Raw genomic sequence first — 17,029 nt, forward strand, 5'->3', positions numbered from 1 at the left:
TTTTCAACACAACCCTATCTTGACCAAATCCAAAATAAGCAGAAACAAATGTACAAATGTAAGAGCATCTACTAGATTGTTTACAGCGAATGCTTCCGGGGGCTAGCCATCCCGTTAGCATGAAACAGAAAACATGAAAGCCAATAGACAAATTCAGAAGTAATGAAACAGCAGATCTAGATACAACTGTATAGATACATGAACACAGCCTACCATATCTCGCCTGTCGAGTTGACAAAATTCGAGCTCGTAAAAGTCAGGATATAGTCATGGTATTTTGTAGAAATCTCCAGCCCAGTCTCAGAATTCACTATCTCCTGCCAGCCTCCATGTCTAGGTTGTCTCTTAGAGCAATCCCACCATGGCCATGCCCTTCTGGGATATTGACAGTCTCGAACCCGGTCGGTCTCACGCTGTAGGAGTTTGTGGTGTTATTATTGCGAGAGGCCTCAGCTAGCTGGAGGGTGTATGCATGAGGCCAGAAAGCTGCAAGCGAATGTTTACCATCGTGTGTGATATATCAGCCAAAACCGAAAACTGTATGCGTAAATGAGGAAAGGGGGGTAGGTACCGTCTGCGTCATAAGGATATGGAAAAAATTGCAGGTAACAGAATGATGCAACTGTAAGACCTGTAACATGAGAAAAATAAATCAAGGGATGGTTTTGTGTTTTTAGATCATGTAAGGTCCTCTTGCATATAATTGTTATATTATTAAAATTGCAAACCTATCAGAGAGCCTGCAAATACATCCTGCCAGTGATGCCAGTAGTCATCCACTCGAGAAACAGCCACAAGTGCAGCAGTAAGAAGAGGCAGAAATACTATGCACAGCTTTGCAACATGGCCTCTCCGATCAAAAACTGTGATTTTCCCAGCTAAGTACCATGCAAGGAAGCCTAAACCAGCAAAGGACCCTGAGGTTGTTCAAAAAAACAAAAACAAGAATGTTAGATAGTCTAGCCACAGCACCATATGACATAATTGTAGCAACACTACCATACATGTTCATACACTACTTAAGCATCGCAACTTGGTATAGTCGCTAGAAAACCATACATTGTGAATGATACATGCATGTACGGAAGACAAGCAACAACGAATGTCTAAATACCCTCAATATTATGAAGCCTAAGGCTAGGCTAGTTAGGAGTATGTGACTTACGTCTGGCTATATGATATGCACAAATGTTTGATACTACATAGTAGTTCCAAACACTACCTACTGATCAACAGTCCCTACTCCAATTGGCAGCCAAGTATCTTTCTTGACATGCCCATCCAACATCACACCAGCATTACTGCATAGTGCATACTTGCCACTTTCCTGGCTGGCTGGCTCCCAACCACCATTGCACCAAACTAGGTGCTGCATTAAGATGTCCCCACTACCCATGCCCAATTGAGTCACCAAAGCCATCGTAAGCTCCTGATTCCAAGTCACATTATTGCCACTAAGCCAGCCACTACAAACTACCAAACCAATTGCACCACTAGAGCTAGCAAACGTGAAACACTTGCTCCCAGTCCCCCGCATTGTCTTTGTATGGGGAAGAATTTGTGGCTACCATACCTCAGGCATAATGATTTTCCTCTATGCAATAATATACAAGCCAATATTTACCAAAGGAAAAGCATGAAAAGGTATAGACATATAGTAAGTATTTATGTTGTCACTTACATGAAGAGTGCCCGCTTGGAAAGCTCTTGTGGCCTTCTTTGATGACACTCTTCTCTCCATGGCATATGACACCAGTAGTGACATTATCATAAACCTGTAAAGAGGGTCCTTCAATGAGTTCTAGTCCATTAAGATTGCAGAAATGATAAAAAAAAAATTGAATGACGAGAAGTGTCAACACAAACTTGCTAGAAGAAAAGTGCAGTTTTTTTTTTTTAGCCTAAGAACCTTACATCCTTTCCATCTGGGAAACAGCGCCAGAAGAAATCTGGGCGTGGACGACCCACACCATCCTTAATTGCATCTGTGATTACTGCAGTTATAAGCACAGAGTATAGGATTCCTACCCAAAAAAAAAAAGACATTGTCAAGCATTATCCCTTTTATTTATATTATCAACGTAATTGGTAGGATCAAGAATATGTAAATACCCAGTATGCCATGATGCAAATCGTAGAAATTCTTCTTTTTGAAGTAAATTCCACCAAAAATGGCACAAGGCAATACAATTCCAATGATCTGGAAATCAGAGTAGTAGTTAGAAACTGACATAACTTTTTGAAATCCACAAATATAAGGTAACAGATCAAAACATCTAAAGTAAGGGACATCATAAGCACGCACCGGAACACCCCAGAATGGAACAGTATTGCCTTTCAATGGATATCTCAAGTCAGTCATCATGTCCCTCCCGACGAAACGGTGAAAAGGTTCGATTATGTTCAACAGTCCATCTATAACAGCTAGGAGTAGAAGTATCATCCAATCGTACATGTGAAGTCTTGCCACTTTGGTTCCATGGGACTTTATAGTGTAGCATCCTAACTGGACACCTGCCATCGTATCCTTCAAATAACAAACATAACAAGAAAGCAAAGTAAGTAGAGTTACAATAACAACTCCATATGATGTGGATATAATGCAATAATGATATAAATAAAACCAGGAATGCCACACTTTGCAACTGTCCCACAGGATAAATTCTTTATTTATTGTCTTCGGTACATGGTGCAGAAATGGTTATATTGTCCAGTAGATACCGATAGTAAAATCTAGACCACTTCAATCATAAATCATTGGACACTGGTTACTTTTAACAAAAATATTTCACATTATTATATTATCCATAGGTAACGCATTGAAAATTAGTGCGACGAATTTGATAATATTTCAAAGATTTCTGACAAAGATCATGGTCATGACCAAGTGATTGAGCCATTTAGCCAACTCAACCTTGAAAAGTTTACTGGTGAATACAACAGTATGTTTTTTCTAAAATTCTCTACAGACAAAATATCTATCAACATGGATTAATCTAAAACAGTCCACCAATGTCATCAACCAGCCAAACACTGCTACTTACAACTTTAAAAATCACACTTCACTGAGATAAGTAGGTTGCCCGTTTGTCACAGCGAAGTGATTTTTTTCCCTAAAAAGGTGATATGTTTCAAGAAAAAAAAACAATTAAGAACAGTGGAGTCTTTGCAATTCTAGTAAGCAGTAACAATGGTGAAAGTTGATGATCATTATTGCAAACTTAGGGGATGTTAACAGATTCCTACAGACCTAGAAACCTGGAAAAATAATTTGCAAGAATCAGCCAGTTCATCTATTTTTTTTAAAAAAAATAGGAATCAGCAAATGGAGATTAAATTCAAGCAGCGTATAACATAAGACATTACAGTATAAGTACAATCCTCTCATAGTCTCATTGTGATCATTGAGAAAGTGAGCACAGATTAAATGTAGATAAAAGCTTGGGACATCCATTGAACCACCATTGAAAAACAACTAACACAACAATTCATTCTGGTCCATGAATATGGGGAGCTAACGAGAACACAAATGAAGACAACAGAGATTAGTTTTCAGATCTTGCAGAAATTCATGACATAGAAAAGGTGCCTCAAGTTTGATTAGTGATGATTCATCAGAACATACAAAAATAATCATAGGATACAGAAGTTCAATGCATATATTTCATATGTTCTACTTCTAAACAATAGGGAACTCGTGAGGCCATAAAGATGTGGTTTCGTGAGCATTTGCCAAGAATGAGCTGACAACTAAAGGGGAAGCGGAATCAATGGGTTCCAATTTATCCAGAGTAAGGACGGCAGCTAAGAAGAGACAAAAAGATAGCATAGACAAAAGGTAGGACCAGATCATGCAAAGAACTCTTCGCTCTATTGATTAGAAATCTCGGTCGAACTTGCTATCCCCTTGTCTAATAGTCAAAGATTGACTTTAGTTGAAAAAAGAAGTAAAGAAGATAATTAAACTATAATGAACACACAGTATGGACCTGCTCCTCTGACAATATTCAGGATGAATTGGCTGCACACATGAGCAGCTAAAAACAGTAAGGCTTCATTACTAGTAGTATAAATGTTCTAATGTCAGCACATATTTCTTTCGAAGTAATGCTATGTCATTTCCAATTTGAAAAACTTCACATATGAAATAATGGAAAACCTGAGTCGATTATTTGATGTGAGTCTTAACAACACTTTGAACAGACCACTAGTAGTACTATTACAGCCTACAGCATTGTTCTACCAAAATTGTTCGCTTTGTTTTCTTTCATCACTTCCGTAAATGAAACCAAATAGCAAAATGACTATCGACTAGTTGACTCTGAAACAGTCAGTCATAAAGTAAGCTGAGTAACTTTATTTCTCAGCTGCAAATAATGTGTTTTTTTTAAAACAGATGCCTGCAAAGAGAAGTTTAACTAATCTGACAGGAAATGTACAACAAAGAGTACAAATGTTGGCATACGGTAGACCAAAAGAGGCAACCAAGCCAAAGCAGCTAGGGGATTTTTGTTGGTCTCTTGAAGCCGGAGAGGTGAACCAACTCAGAGAATCTTAGGGTGAAAACTGAAAACTCCAACTACAGGAAGCTGGCAAAACAGAAAATACATGTGGAATCAAGTATGAAAAAAAAGCAAAAGATTAAATAAAAGCTTTTGTCTATACACTAAGGTCTTGGATAGACAATCAACACTTGCACATACCGTGGAATTAAAAATCATACAGCAACTTGCTGTGCAGAGCTATGAAACAATGTAACCAACACACCAAGTTGCTGAACAATAGTCAGCCTGACCAAGCCAGATCCAAACCCGAAGTAACTTGGCCACGAGGAACAAAAGCTCATAGCGAGTATGTTCGGTTACTAATCCATGGAAAAACTGCACACATGCTATACCAACTCTTGTTATAGGACCCCACCAAGCAATCTGTATTCAAATGATTTGCCAAATATTGTAACTAAAGCGAATCAGTTAGCGCGACGGTTTGGCATCTTCAAGATTGCTACTAGTTGCTGTCAGTTTAAACCATCATCTATTGCCACTAGAATTATATAAAGAAAAAATTGTGACCTGCCTAAGGGAAAGGTGACATCAGATGCCTTCCCTTGAACCGTGTCTACTAGTTTTAGTGGATGTGATCATGTGAGAATTGGCATCACAATACTTACCTTTACTACTGGAATCCTGGAAGAGCTAGGCCAGCATATCAATAATAATTTGATATTCCGGAGGTGGAAAAATTGGTTCCACATCGCTAAACACTGAGATTACGGTCAACAAAACCTAAAATTCCCTCTCCCTCCGCCTCCGCTTAACGTAAAATTAAACCGGTTGCCGCACAATCGAAGAACTACTCACACTCCCCCCGGTGATCCCAACAACAGCACGCCCTAAAAGCTAGCGGGGTCAGGAACCACTCAGCACATCATCCAATCCAACCCAATCATCAAAAAAAAAAAAGAAATAAACTGCACAAATACATACACAAGCGAGGCGATGAGCAACAAAATTCCATTCCATTGATCCGAAAAGTCATATCATATAGAAGAAAAGGAGAAAAACAAAACAAAACCCCACCCATTACAAGCGGAGAAACCGAAGAAGAAAAGGGGGAGAGAACTCACGGGGCGAGCCATCACCCTCTTCCTCCTCCGTCCCCAAACCAGCGGCTCCTCGAGGAGCCCCCGCCCGCCGCCGCAGATCGGCGCCTCCTCTGAAACCCCCACCACCCCAGAGAGAGCGTGCGTGTGAGTGTCAGGTCGGCAAAAAAAGCAAGCAGCAAATCGAAGGAACCTAGCCCTAGTGGGTGACCAACAAATATCTCTCTCTCTATAGTACTACTACCACTCTACCCGCAATGCTCGGCGTCGCGATCGCGGGGACCCCGCCGGTGGTGCCTCGTCGGCGTCGGCGTCGGTAGTGGAGGCGGAGTAGAGGATGAGAGGGATTGGAGATTTAGAATGGATTGGGGATTTGGGAGGGGAGGAGGGGATTAGAAGGATGAAAGGGATGGATTTATTATTTGTGGATGGAGTTGTTGCTAATTTGATCTTAATGGTCTCACACTTCCCAATGCATCTCAAAACGGCATTAAGAGATAACGGCATTAAGAGATAATATTGGAGGGGAGTAAAATAAAGACAAGAGGGTCATGGGTGGTTTTCAAATTTGAATTTCAACCGTTTGGTTGGTATACTTTTAAAAAATTAGTACTGCTCACGTCCCATATTATAAGGGATTTTGACATTTTATTTGTAATGTTTGACTATTTGTCTTATTAAAAAAATTAAAGTATTATTTATTTTGTTTATTATTTTCTTTATTATTAGAAGTAGTTTAAGTATTACTTATAAATTTTTATATTTGCACTAAATTTTTGAATAAAACGAATGGTCAAAAATTATAAATAAATAGTCACAATCTCATATATTATAGGATGGAGAGAGTATTAGCGTGTTATAAGTAGATTAATATGATGGTACTAAGAACATTTGTTTAGACTGCGATATATCCCAAAAATTTTGGAAACATCTTCCACACTTGGGCCTTGGTTGAGTTGGAGAACTAAGGGCATAAAAAGAAAAAAAATCAATCAGCATATTTGCAAATGAAAAATAATTTATGAATAGAGTTTTTATATATGTATTTATAGCAATCTAAAAATAAAAACTACAAAATAAACCTTGGTAAAAAATAACTTCAAAATCTAAAATTTAAGATTAAAAATTTAAATTTTAGGTTATAAGCATAACTGAAAGCCGGTTGTGAGTAAAGAAGATCACTCATAAATAGGTATGCCACTATTGCATGTAAAATAAAGTATTAACTATTACCAATTTATAAATACTTAATGTGATTTTAAAAATAAATTTATATAGAGTATTTGTGTTAAAAATGCATTGTTTATAGGTTCAGGAATCATGTTCATAGGAAGTAATGGAATCATGTCCACCCTTTCCCGTACAAACGAACTCAACCTTAGTACATGTAAGTTGTGGCCAGTTATCGAACCAATGGAAAATAATTTTAGATGTCTTTCATAGTTATACTTATGGCAGTTTTAAAAGTCAATGCTAAAATAATAGAAGCAATGGATGAACTTCTATAGTAATTTAAAACCAAGTTTAAAAATCAACTTTGGTCGTGGCTTATAAGCTGACGAGTTGCCAACCACAAACAAATACACAAATACAACTTCAAACTATAATCTGTGAGCATTCTATTCAAGATCTTAAACTATAATCCTACAATATTTCTTCCACAGGAAGCACATAGAAGTGTTGTCTCTCCACGCTCTTTATTTTTTTTTCTTTTAGTTTGCAAACTGCAAGCGGATAGTCCTCCGTGGTTAAAAACTTTGCACTAAATGTCTAAATTTACTTTAGCTTTACTGACTTTTATAAAAGAAATATTACTGGACCCCTCGAAGAAATTTATTTTTAAGGGCACATGCATTCAGTTTATAGGAAAAACAAAATATTGGATTATAACGACTAATTTCTTGGGAAGTCATTCGGTTCGTAGAAATAAAGTATAGAAAACTAAGGAATTTTTTATTTTCTATATGTTGTAGAAAAAAACATAAAAAAATTTTCATCCACTCAAATTACATGAAAAAATTATATGGATACATATGGGCATAAATTCCTAGTCCGTTTTCTCTATTCCAATGAATTAAAATTCCTCTAAACGCCTAAGGCCCTGTTCTTTCACCCGTATATCTAACTCATACGCGCACGATTTCCGAACAGTTAAACGGTATACTTTTTAAAAATTTTCTATAGAAAAGTTATTTAAAAATCATATTAATTCACATTTTATTTTTTTATAACTAATAATTAATTAATCATATACTAATCTAATCTATTACTGTGTGTTTTTAGTGCAGGTGGGCCGGTTTCCTTGTACTACTATCAAAAGTGAAGAATGAGGTGGGTGCGGGGCATGAAAAAAGGCTAATATTCTGAAGGGATCCATGCTCGTGTTCCCTAATCTTCGTGAAATACGCTTTCTGCTAATGGCATCCATGTTATTAGCAAGACAAGTTGTCTCAAGGAGACATCTTCTGCTCCCTCGAGGCTAATGGTGTATTAGGTGACTTAACAACTTTGACCAAGTTTAGATATCCTCAACTCTAGTGGCTGAAATTAAAAGAGATCGAGCAGTGTACTCCTTTCGATTAAAATATATGATGTTTGATTTTGTTATAAAATTTTAAAAGTTTAACTGTTAATAAGTTTTATAAACTTATTTTAATAAAAAAATATATGGTCAAAACCTTACCTCAAAGACAGATAAAAACTGTCAACTTGATCGAGAGACAACAGTATACATATGACTGTCATCATTAGATGGTTCAAACGTACAACGTGCATTCCATGAAAAGAAAAGGGTAGATTCACCCTTTTTATATAAATAAAACACAAAAAGAAAATCATGTGTGCACCTTTGTTCCCAGCTAAAGTGCATTTGTAACTTGAGTCTTTTAAGGTAGCTAAAACTGAGTTTATATGGCTAGAAGAACCTTCTAATCACATGGGCAGAACAATTTGTTATTGAACAGCCCACAACCCTTTTGCTGCTCTTGCACAAGCAAATGTGTTAAAAGAAGAGACTACCCTAGTGATGTTTAACATTTGAAAAAAAAAACTATTTTGCTGTAAATAATAACATGCACATTAGAGAATTAAATAATTTTATCTTTTTGCTATATGAAGTCCTACATCGCTCGTCATTTCGCTTATACTTGACATAAGAGAAACGGTTTATGAGCAATTAAAAAATAACTTATATGTAAAATTTTATATACATGCTCTTGATCATCTTAAAAATAAATATAGTAACATAAACTACTTTAAAAAACCCCCTAAAATCAACCCTATGATTGAGTTTAAAAACTCAATTTTTTCGCGTATACTTAGGCTTACAAGAGTTTTCGTATTAAGACATATTAAGAGAACAATAGTCTCTCTTTTTTTTTATGAAGCCAATAATTGCTTCCAGCTTAGACGAAATCTCAGTCTTAGATTCAAGAAAGCTGGAGAACAAATCCACTTGGACCATGTTCTACACAAACTATAATCTATACTAGTATAAAAAGGAAGGGTTATAATTTTTTTATCTCCACCCAATAAAATGTACACCATATTTTGCATTTTAACCCATGGCCGTTAGATAGTCTCATCTAACAGCTCAAAACACACCAACATTTGTGTCTTGCAATCGTAGGCAAGACAAACTACCTTTAAGCCACTACAAACAGCAACTCCGTCTTAGCCATCTCCATGCTCCCCTTGATCACGTCTTTGTCCACAGTTTAATTGTGCATTCGCCCTTCCCTAAACCATGTCTATAATCTTTTAGTATTAATTTCACCCCTCCCCCTTAATCAAGCCTTCGACATATATGTTCCATCGCACCTCGAGAGCAGAGCCTCCAGAACCAATCCAGCTCACAGCGCAAAAGCCATCTCCTCTTTGTCGGGCGCGACAGTCCATTGCACTCCCTGGCCCTTAATTTGTTCGTCTGTTGTCTCTGTACACACTCATGTCAGCGTCGCGCTTCATCCATTCTTCCATAGCGACATCAGCGAAAGTGAGGATCACTGGGGGGACGACTCAGTGGAAGCACCAGCCATGCATTGGTCGTTCACGGGCTCCTAGCACCGCTGCTGCTTCAATACTTCTAACCTCTGGCGTGCAACAAGTTGATGTTGATTCTTGATGAGTTCATATGAATGTTGGAGATATATTGAGGCACTGAGTGTGTTTCCTTTTGTTTTTATTTCAGTTCGATCGATTTATACGGCCAGTGTTTCATTTACTGCTACACATGCACATATCATCCATTGAACCTTTTGCTGCATGCTTCTCCTCGGTGAATATATGCAAACAACCTCTGTGTTTGGCATTTGGCAAGATGAATTATCATGGTTGCAGTGTATTTGTCATTTTCATTGTCAAACAACTATTGGCAGAATCAATGGTACATGTATTGTCACTACGCTTTAAGGCCGCGTTCGGTAGTCTCTGGCGTGGAAAACATACTAATAGATTAGTACATAATTAATTAATTATTAATTATTAAAAAATATAAAATAGATTAATATGATTTTTTAAACAACTTTCCTACAGAATTTTTTTTGCAAAAAATACACCATTTTAACTGTTCAGGAAGCATGCGCGCGAAAAACGATGGTGGTTAGATAACTTAGTCACATAGCCGAATGCGGCCTAATTCTCCTATGCCTATGTAATATGAATAGATCAACGCTATCTCGAAATTGCTCTATTTTGTTTGCTCCGTAAATCATTGCGGACGCTAATTTATGTTCCTTCTGAAGAGAATACAGCTCTAAGTTATCTCTAGACAATTATGAAGACTATAACCCTTATTGGCCAATGAAAACTCTTTTGCATGCATTTTTTAGGTTTATTACAATTTCATTTGAGAAATTTTGATTGCTGTAATGATTAATATATAAATATACGGTCTTCTTCCTCTATTCCTTCCTGTAATGTTATTTATTTATTTATTTATTGTAATATTTAGTTATACCCTTTTTTGTTGCAAGCATGTATGCGACTATTTTTTTTTTGTCTCTAGCGAAACTCATCCCATGACAAAATTCGATAATATATTTATCGAATATTATCATGATGACTGGTTTAATAACTTCGTGAATTCCACCGGTACACTTCCTGAATTTATGCAAATTTAAATGAAACTTTGATTTTTGGAAATATCCTAGAGCTTAGGGCTATATTTTTCTACTACCATTATTAATAAGGTATATAAAATATTAAAAAATTTGCCCTCTTATAATATTACAAATTAACTTTATATTAGTGGTAAGCATACATTATATGTTCGATTTAATTCGCAATGGCCTCAACGTGCATTGTAAGTGCACGATGACTGGTAATAATTAAGCGACAGATAATTGAGCATTCTGCACGACGATTTGCAATGCGTTGGCACTACTTGGCAGGCAACTAGAGGACAAAGGCCGGCAGCATAATTCGATTTACAGCCTGTCAACCTGATCCATCTGTTTGCTGTCTCCACGAAGCCATTAATTCGTAATCACGCACAATAGTTAAAAGTTTCACGACGCGTTTGGTTTATTGGCAACCTGGATTGAGATTAATTTGGAAGCCTAAGATCCACTGCAATCTGCCGTGTGTACACTTGCTTGTACACGGCCCATTGCTTTGATTTCGTCGGTCTGTGGTAAACTGATTATTAATCCATGATTCCCTATCGTACTTCAACACCAAAATTTTCAGGGAAAAAAACTTTAGATGCTTACTGATAAAAAAAATGATGGGAGTATGTGACAAAATTGAAATTTGCTCATGAACTTATCATTTTTAATTTCCTTCTGGAAATATACTCAATTCGCCAGCAGTACCCCTTTACTGTGAATCAAGTATATCTCCGCAAAAGAAATGGTGTGTTTGTGAAAAAAAATCGATAAACAGTTTCAATTTCTTTCAATACTTGTTGAATGAAAATCCAGAAGGTAAAGGGTAGACAGTTTGTATATTTTGCTCACTGAGATGTAAGTACCATCTCTACGTGAAAAGAATTCATATGCTTGCAACAAACCGATCATCATGTGATATCAGCAATTCAGCATCTAGGGTTACATCATGATTGTAAGCTTGAGAATCTGCATTCAATTGGTTCACAGTTACATCATGGGCACCGGTACATCAAAAGCACAATTGCAAAGCTTACAATAGCTTCAAACAGGTGCTGGGCAAAAAGCCATAAACTGAATGCAGTTCAGGACCATTTTGAAGAAACTTTCAAGTAGACCAACGCTTGAACCGAACTTTAGCGCTTTCCAGCCAAGTCCCAGTCTCCCAGAAAGATATGTGGATCATGGCTTGTATAAATAAATGCCCAAGTGGCCAGTAGAAACAACTAATAATGCCATGGACGACCAGACAAACTGATTTCGGTGTATTTCTCATGCTGCCTAAACAATTATATCCAACTAAACAACAGATGGACCGTTTCAGAAGATGTGAGGTGATCATCCTAGTATCCAATGCCTATACCAAACTGATTACATGCTAAGCTGACTTCTCAGCCAAAGGTTACTACAAGAAAGCAAACAAAATACGGTTAGTCATCTAATTACAGAGAGAGAAAAATAACTCTCTGGACAAGAACTGTCTACTGTTAACCTGAAACTGTTGACAGCCTCTTTCTCTTTCTGTTCTTCTTAGGTGTGAAATCTTTTTGCACAGTACCATTGGAATGAGGAAGAACACGTAAAGGGCTTGTGCGCTTAGTAGCTATTCTTCTCCCTTTCTTGTTTGTCCATTGAACCGGCAATCGGCCAGACACTTGGGCAATGCCATCAGAGGTAGCAAGCTCAGTCACCTTCTGGATCCTCTCCTGCATTTGCATAACCCATGCTACTGACAGATCGAGTGAGAATGAATCATCCATTGGTTTTTGCCACAAATCAAGTAGGACACGCTGAAACGATTGGAATGAGAGCGAGGGCTGGAAATCCTTGCGAGGTCCACACATCATATTAACCTTTATGATGTGCTTACATAGGTTACCCTGCATTGACCATGAACAACCACAGAAAGAGAACTCAGACCCAGGATTCCATACATTCCACATCTGATTAGTATCCTTCTGGCTTGCCACCTTTGCTAAAAATGGTTCCTTATCATCAATTATAACAGCATCGTCAGGTATCTTCAGTGCTCTTTGCCATGAAGTGGATGCAACATACTCTGCTTTCACCTCAGGAAATGAACCACTTTCATCCGCATATAGATTGAGCCAGTAACTCGAATGGAGCTCTGTTGTGAGCTTATGCACCAACCAGTCCACACGTTGGAGAGCATCAAGCTGTGAATCGTCATACGCTTTAACCTTGAGCTTTAGATGGTAACCTTCAATAGCACCTGATGATTCCTGGCTTGCTACTGGAAGACTTCTGATGGTATCAATCCACATCTCTAAAAGGCATATCAGGGATATCATTAGGATTGGAAAAAAAATCTGCGATCCGATGCATAAACTGTTGAAACATCTGCCGACAATTCTTACCCAATTTGGGAACCCAAAATGACTTGAAATATTGTATGAAGGCGGTTTGGTCAACGAAGTCTTGAAACAATTGCTCAAGAGCATCCATGGGATTTTTCTCACTCCAAATACTGTACATAACTTTTCCTAGTTGCATAAATATTTCCCTTTGTACCTCAGAGTTGCTGCATTTCTTGATTATATTTTTAAGCCAGGTTCTCCTAATGTGCCATAAAGAAAATAAAATTGGGCAGGAGAATACATCCCTGAAACAGCATAACATACATAAATAAAAAGTCAATAATATAAAATAGCTACAGTTCAAAATTTTGGATAATTAGAACAGCAAGTCGGAAACCATGTCATACCTGATTGGGTCCAGCTCAGAAGCTGGGTCATCAATTACAAATCCACCAATTCTCCAGGTGGATTCAACAGAATATATTCTCTCAGTAAGTGCTTTCATCCATCTCAAAGTGTCTTGCTTGGTAACTGATCGGGTTATAATCCATGCAACAGGTAGAGCATGTTGCCTTGAGTCAAATACAAGGAGTGTGTGCAATGGATACTGCAGAGAAGAGTAGAACGTCAAACAGATCATGAAACCTGTCCCTGCAGGCATAACTACACATCACAGGCAAAAAAAAATGTTGCTTCGAAGTTTAAGTACAGAACAGTCAGTTTTTGCTGCAGTCAGTACCTTCAGCTTGCTAACACCAAATGAAGAATGAGAAGCCAAAAGATCCTGATGACCAAAGCGAATCATCTGCTGCAGTTGCCACTCTGTCTGGATCCCCAAAACAAATGCATCTGTATCAGTCGAATCCTGGTAGTAGAACACAGACTTCTTATTCCTATCAACCCACATTCTGATGCTGGCTTGGTCATCAAGATCCAGCTCATGCGTAGACCTCTTGATGATCATCCCAAGCTTATGGACATACTGCGAAGCGAGACTATCAACCTTCGCATCCGAACCGCAGTAACGATGTATCCCTTCCATATGCGTCTGCAGGATGTTCTCCTCCGGCACACCAAGATAAATCAGCGACATGGTCTGTTGCTGGATCTCGCTCCCCACATACGGCACCCTCCTGGCACCAGGCCCGATGGCGTCCCGGTCCAGGGGGCCGTGGCATATGAAACCGGACTTGTTGATATGCCGCCTCTCATGGTAGATAATGAGCACCAGCGAAGGGCGGGCATACAGCCGCTTGATGGCAAAGTGGCATGTGCAGCCCCGCATTGACTGCGGCCGAGCAGCGCGGTTCCTAGTGTTGAGCCTGTACTTTCTGCTCGGCAAGATCGTCCCTCCCTCGCCGTAATTCTCCGGGCCAAACGAGCACCAATACCTGGATCAATCCATATAACATCACACACACACAACAACAACAACAACAACAAAATGGTGGTTAGTAAGGATCAGCAAATTCACAGCCAGTGAGTTGAATGCAGAATCGGAAGCATATTACATGGGGCACGTACATCCTGTAGAGGAGGTAGTCGTCGCTCCTGACCTCCCGGAGGGTGCCCCGGTCGCGCTTGCGGCCGCGCTCGATGTGGAACCGCGTGGGGCACTCCGGGCTGTTGCACTCCCCGGCGATGAAGGCCTCCATCCGCTCGTACGGGATGAGCGCCACGTCGTCCCGCTGGTGCTCGGAGCTCGCGTACTTGGCCCACCGCAGGTCGGCAGCCGAGAACTCCTCCGCCGGCGGGTCCTGCACGGGGAGGTCGCTCACCGACTCCACCACCTCCGCCTCCGTCCCCGTCCCCATCCCCTTCCCCCAGCGACCTCCACGCCAGATGCTGCGCACGCGCGGGTAGGGAGGGGGTGGGGGTGTTGCCGCCGCCGGTCGCCGGAGCTGGTGGTGGGGTTTGGTGCGGCCGAAACCCTAGAGAGAGAAAATGGAGAGAGAGAGAGAGTGAGTGAGGAGGGGAGGGGTTTGGGGGGTTTGGTGGGGAATTGGGCTGCAACTCTTGAAATTTGGGGATTTGGGCTTTTCATGGGCTCTCTTGCTACTATGGGCCTTAAAGTGAATGAACATTACTAAGGCCCATTATAAAGTCTCTCTTAAAGAACGTTCCATCACAAAACATTTCTGTCCTTCGTAATCCCCTTATAACTCTAAAATTTTAGCTAATCCCTACTTATATACCCCTACAATTTGATTTTTCATCCTTTCTATGCCCCCAGTCGGTTGACCATCTAATTTCTATAAAAATGACTATTTTGCTCTTTGAATAAATATAGAAATTTATGAATTATATTATTAAAAATATAAAAGTTTATCACATGAGACTATTAACAGTTATGAGTTTGTTGTGCGATACATTATTTATGACAACATTAATTTTTAGATAATAAAATAAAAGGTATGTATTTATTTATTTTTTTTAAAGTTATAAAAATGAGGAGCATTCATATTTTCTTAAGAATGCTCCCCATAAAAAAAAATCTATTATCCTGTTAAATTTCAAATACAAATTTTAATTTATTACATTTTTTTATTTTTTAAATTTATGTCAAAATTTTCCGCACTACTATTTAGTCTCATTAGTTACATAAAATGCACATACAATGCAATTAAATAAAATTTTCAATCGTTTTTTCAAGTTTATATTCAAATATAAATCATCAAGGGTATTAAATATATTTTCACAAACTTAAAACAGTGAAATGAAGGAAAATATAACGGTGGGGTTATGGAAGGGATGAAGCTAAAATTTCAGGGGTATAAAAGTGATTGAGTTAGTTTTTTTGGGTATACAAGGAATTTATACTTCTTAAAATGGTTTCTTTTTTTCAGCACCCTTTCTCCCGGTGTATGTGAAAGAGAAAAAGTGACGAACTTTTTTTCTTTTCGGTCTGCGGTTGGTCCAAAGAACGAGAGTCAGCTTCCTTAAGTCCGTTCTTCCTCAGTAGCTCAGTGGTAGAGCGGTCGGCTGTTAACTGACTGGTCGTAGGTTCGAATCCTACTTGGGGAGATTTGATTCATTCAGAATTCGAATTGATAGTTATAGCTTTTCTGGCTAGCGACCCCTGTCCTTCTCCTTTTTTTTCTAAAGACGCAGCAGAATCGTCAAACGGGACATCAAAAGTGGGAAGTTGATTGTAGGATTTCTATTCCTCACTCTCGTATAGGAGCAAGAAAACGGATGCGCGTGCTAACGCTTTCGCGCTAGTGCGCTCAACCCGTTGCTTGTTTGGTTCGTTCAATGAAAAGGGATAAGAAGGATCCACTGGGAATGAATGGGAAGACTGGGGTAGTATCTTCATTAGCCGGATGGAATTAGTCTCCACTAGCGTAATTCGAAGAACGAACAAGAAAAGGCGTCACTGTTTAGGTAGGAGGATGGATGGATGTGGTCCAATGGCTAAAGCTCTGCCAGCTTCTTGTAGACTGGCAGTCTCCGAGAGGAACCTTCACCCCCCCGGGGGAGGCCGGGTGGGATGGTAGACTTTTTTTTCGCCACAAGTGGGAACTCAGTCCTTGGTAAGACACAAGGGGGGAAGGAAGATCTTCGCTCATTCATTAAGTGCCTGCGGTGAGACGCGACCCACAACAAACGAAGGGGGTGGAGGGAGACCGAAGAAGGAACAATTGTCTTGAATGCTACGCTGGGATCAGCAGCTTCCAGTGAAGGCAAAATGAGTCGGGCAGGAAGAGGAAGATCGGGCGGGGAAAACGGGGTTCGAACCCGCGACTTCTGGCGTGACAGACCAGCACTCTAACCAACTGAGCTATTTCCCCCTTTCGTAACTACTGTCGATTCAACAGTCACCTACCGGTTACCTTTGTAACTATACCAAAGTAGCTGTACAACAGAATGCCCTTCGCCTTTAGTACTTTTATTTTCTTTTGACGACAGTAGAAAGAAATGGCTCTGCTCACTTAGACTCGGGGCTCCGCGCTCTATCAGCTATCAGTTAGTTGGCGCTACGCGCGACTTCAGTTGACAAAAGC

General features: G+C 39.3%; 2 protein-coding genes and 2 non-coding genes across 4 annotated transcripts; 1 reads left to right on the forward strand and 3 right to left on the reverse strand.

Annotated features, from left to right (window-relative positions):
- On the reverse strand, window positions 1-6,008 carry LOC102707149 (lipid phosphate phosphatase 2-like). Its single transcript, XM_015841315.2, has 9 exons — window positions 5,855-6,008; window positions 5,627-5,715; window positions 2,306-2,527; window positions 2,113-2,200; window positions 1,915-2,024; window positions 1,682-1,775; window positions 729-917; window positions 572-631; window positions 1-486 (listed from the first exon to the last, which is right to left on the reverse strand). Exons 2-9 carry the CDS (start codon window positions 5,636-5,638, stop codon window positions 311-313), a joined length of 951 nt encoding a protein of 316 aa, XP_015696801.1. The 5' UTR covers window positions 5,639-5,715; window positions 5,855-6,008; the 3' UTR covers window positions 1-310.
- Window positions 6,009-11,537: 5,529 nt separating this feature from the next.
- Window positions 11,538-14,980, reverse strand: LOC102707611. Its single transcript, XM_040527737.1, has 6 exons — window positions 14,550-14,980; window positions 13,765-14,416; window positions 13,433-13,632; window positions 13,086-13,330; window positions 12,200-12,994; window positions 11,538-12,112 (listed from the first exon to the last, which is right to left on the reverse strand). Exons 1-6 carry the CDS (start codon window positions 14,837-14,839, stop codon window positions 12,099-12,101), a joined length of 2,196 nt encoding a protein of 731 aa, XP_040383671.1. The 5' UTR covers window positions 14,840-14,980; the 3' UTR covers window positions 11,538-12,098.
- A 997-nt stretch (window positions 14,981-15,977) lies between these two features.
- TRNAN-GUU lies at window positions 15,978-16,049 on the forward strand. The gene has a single exon. It is a non-coding gene; the product is annotated as a tRNA-Asn (tRNA).
- Window positions 16,050-16,742: 693 nt separating this feature from the next.
- Window positions 16,743-16,816, reverse strand: TRNAD-GUC. Its single transcript has one exon. It is a non-coding gene; the product is annotated as a tRNA-Asp (tRNA).
- Window positions 16,817-17,029: the final 213 nt, after the last annotated feature.

The sequence above is a fragment of the Oryza brachyantha genome, chromosome 9 (assembly GCF_000231095.2).
Source record: "Oryza brachyantha chromosome 9, ObraRS2, whole genome shotgun sequence".
NCBI lineage: Eukaryota > Viridiplantae > Streptophyta > Magnoliopsida > Poales > Poaceae > Oryza > Oryza brachyantha.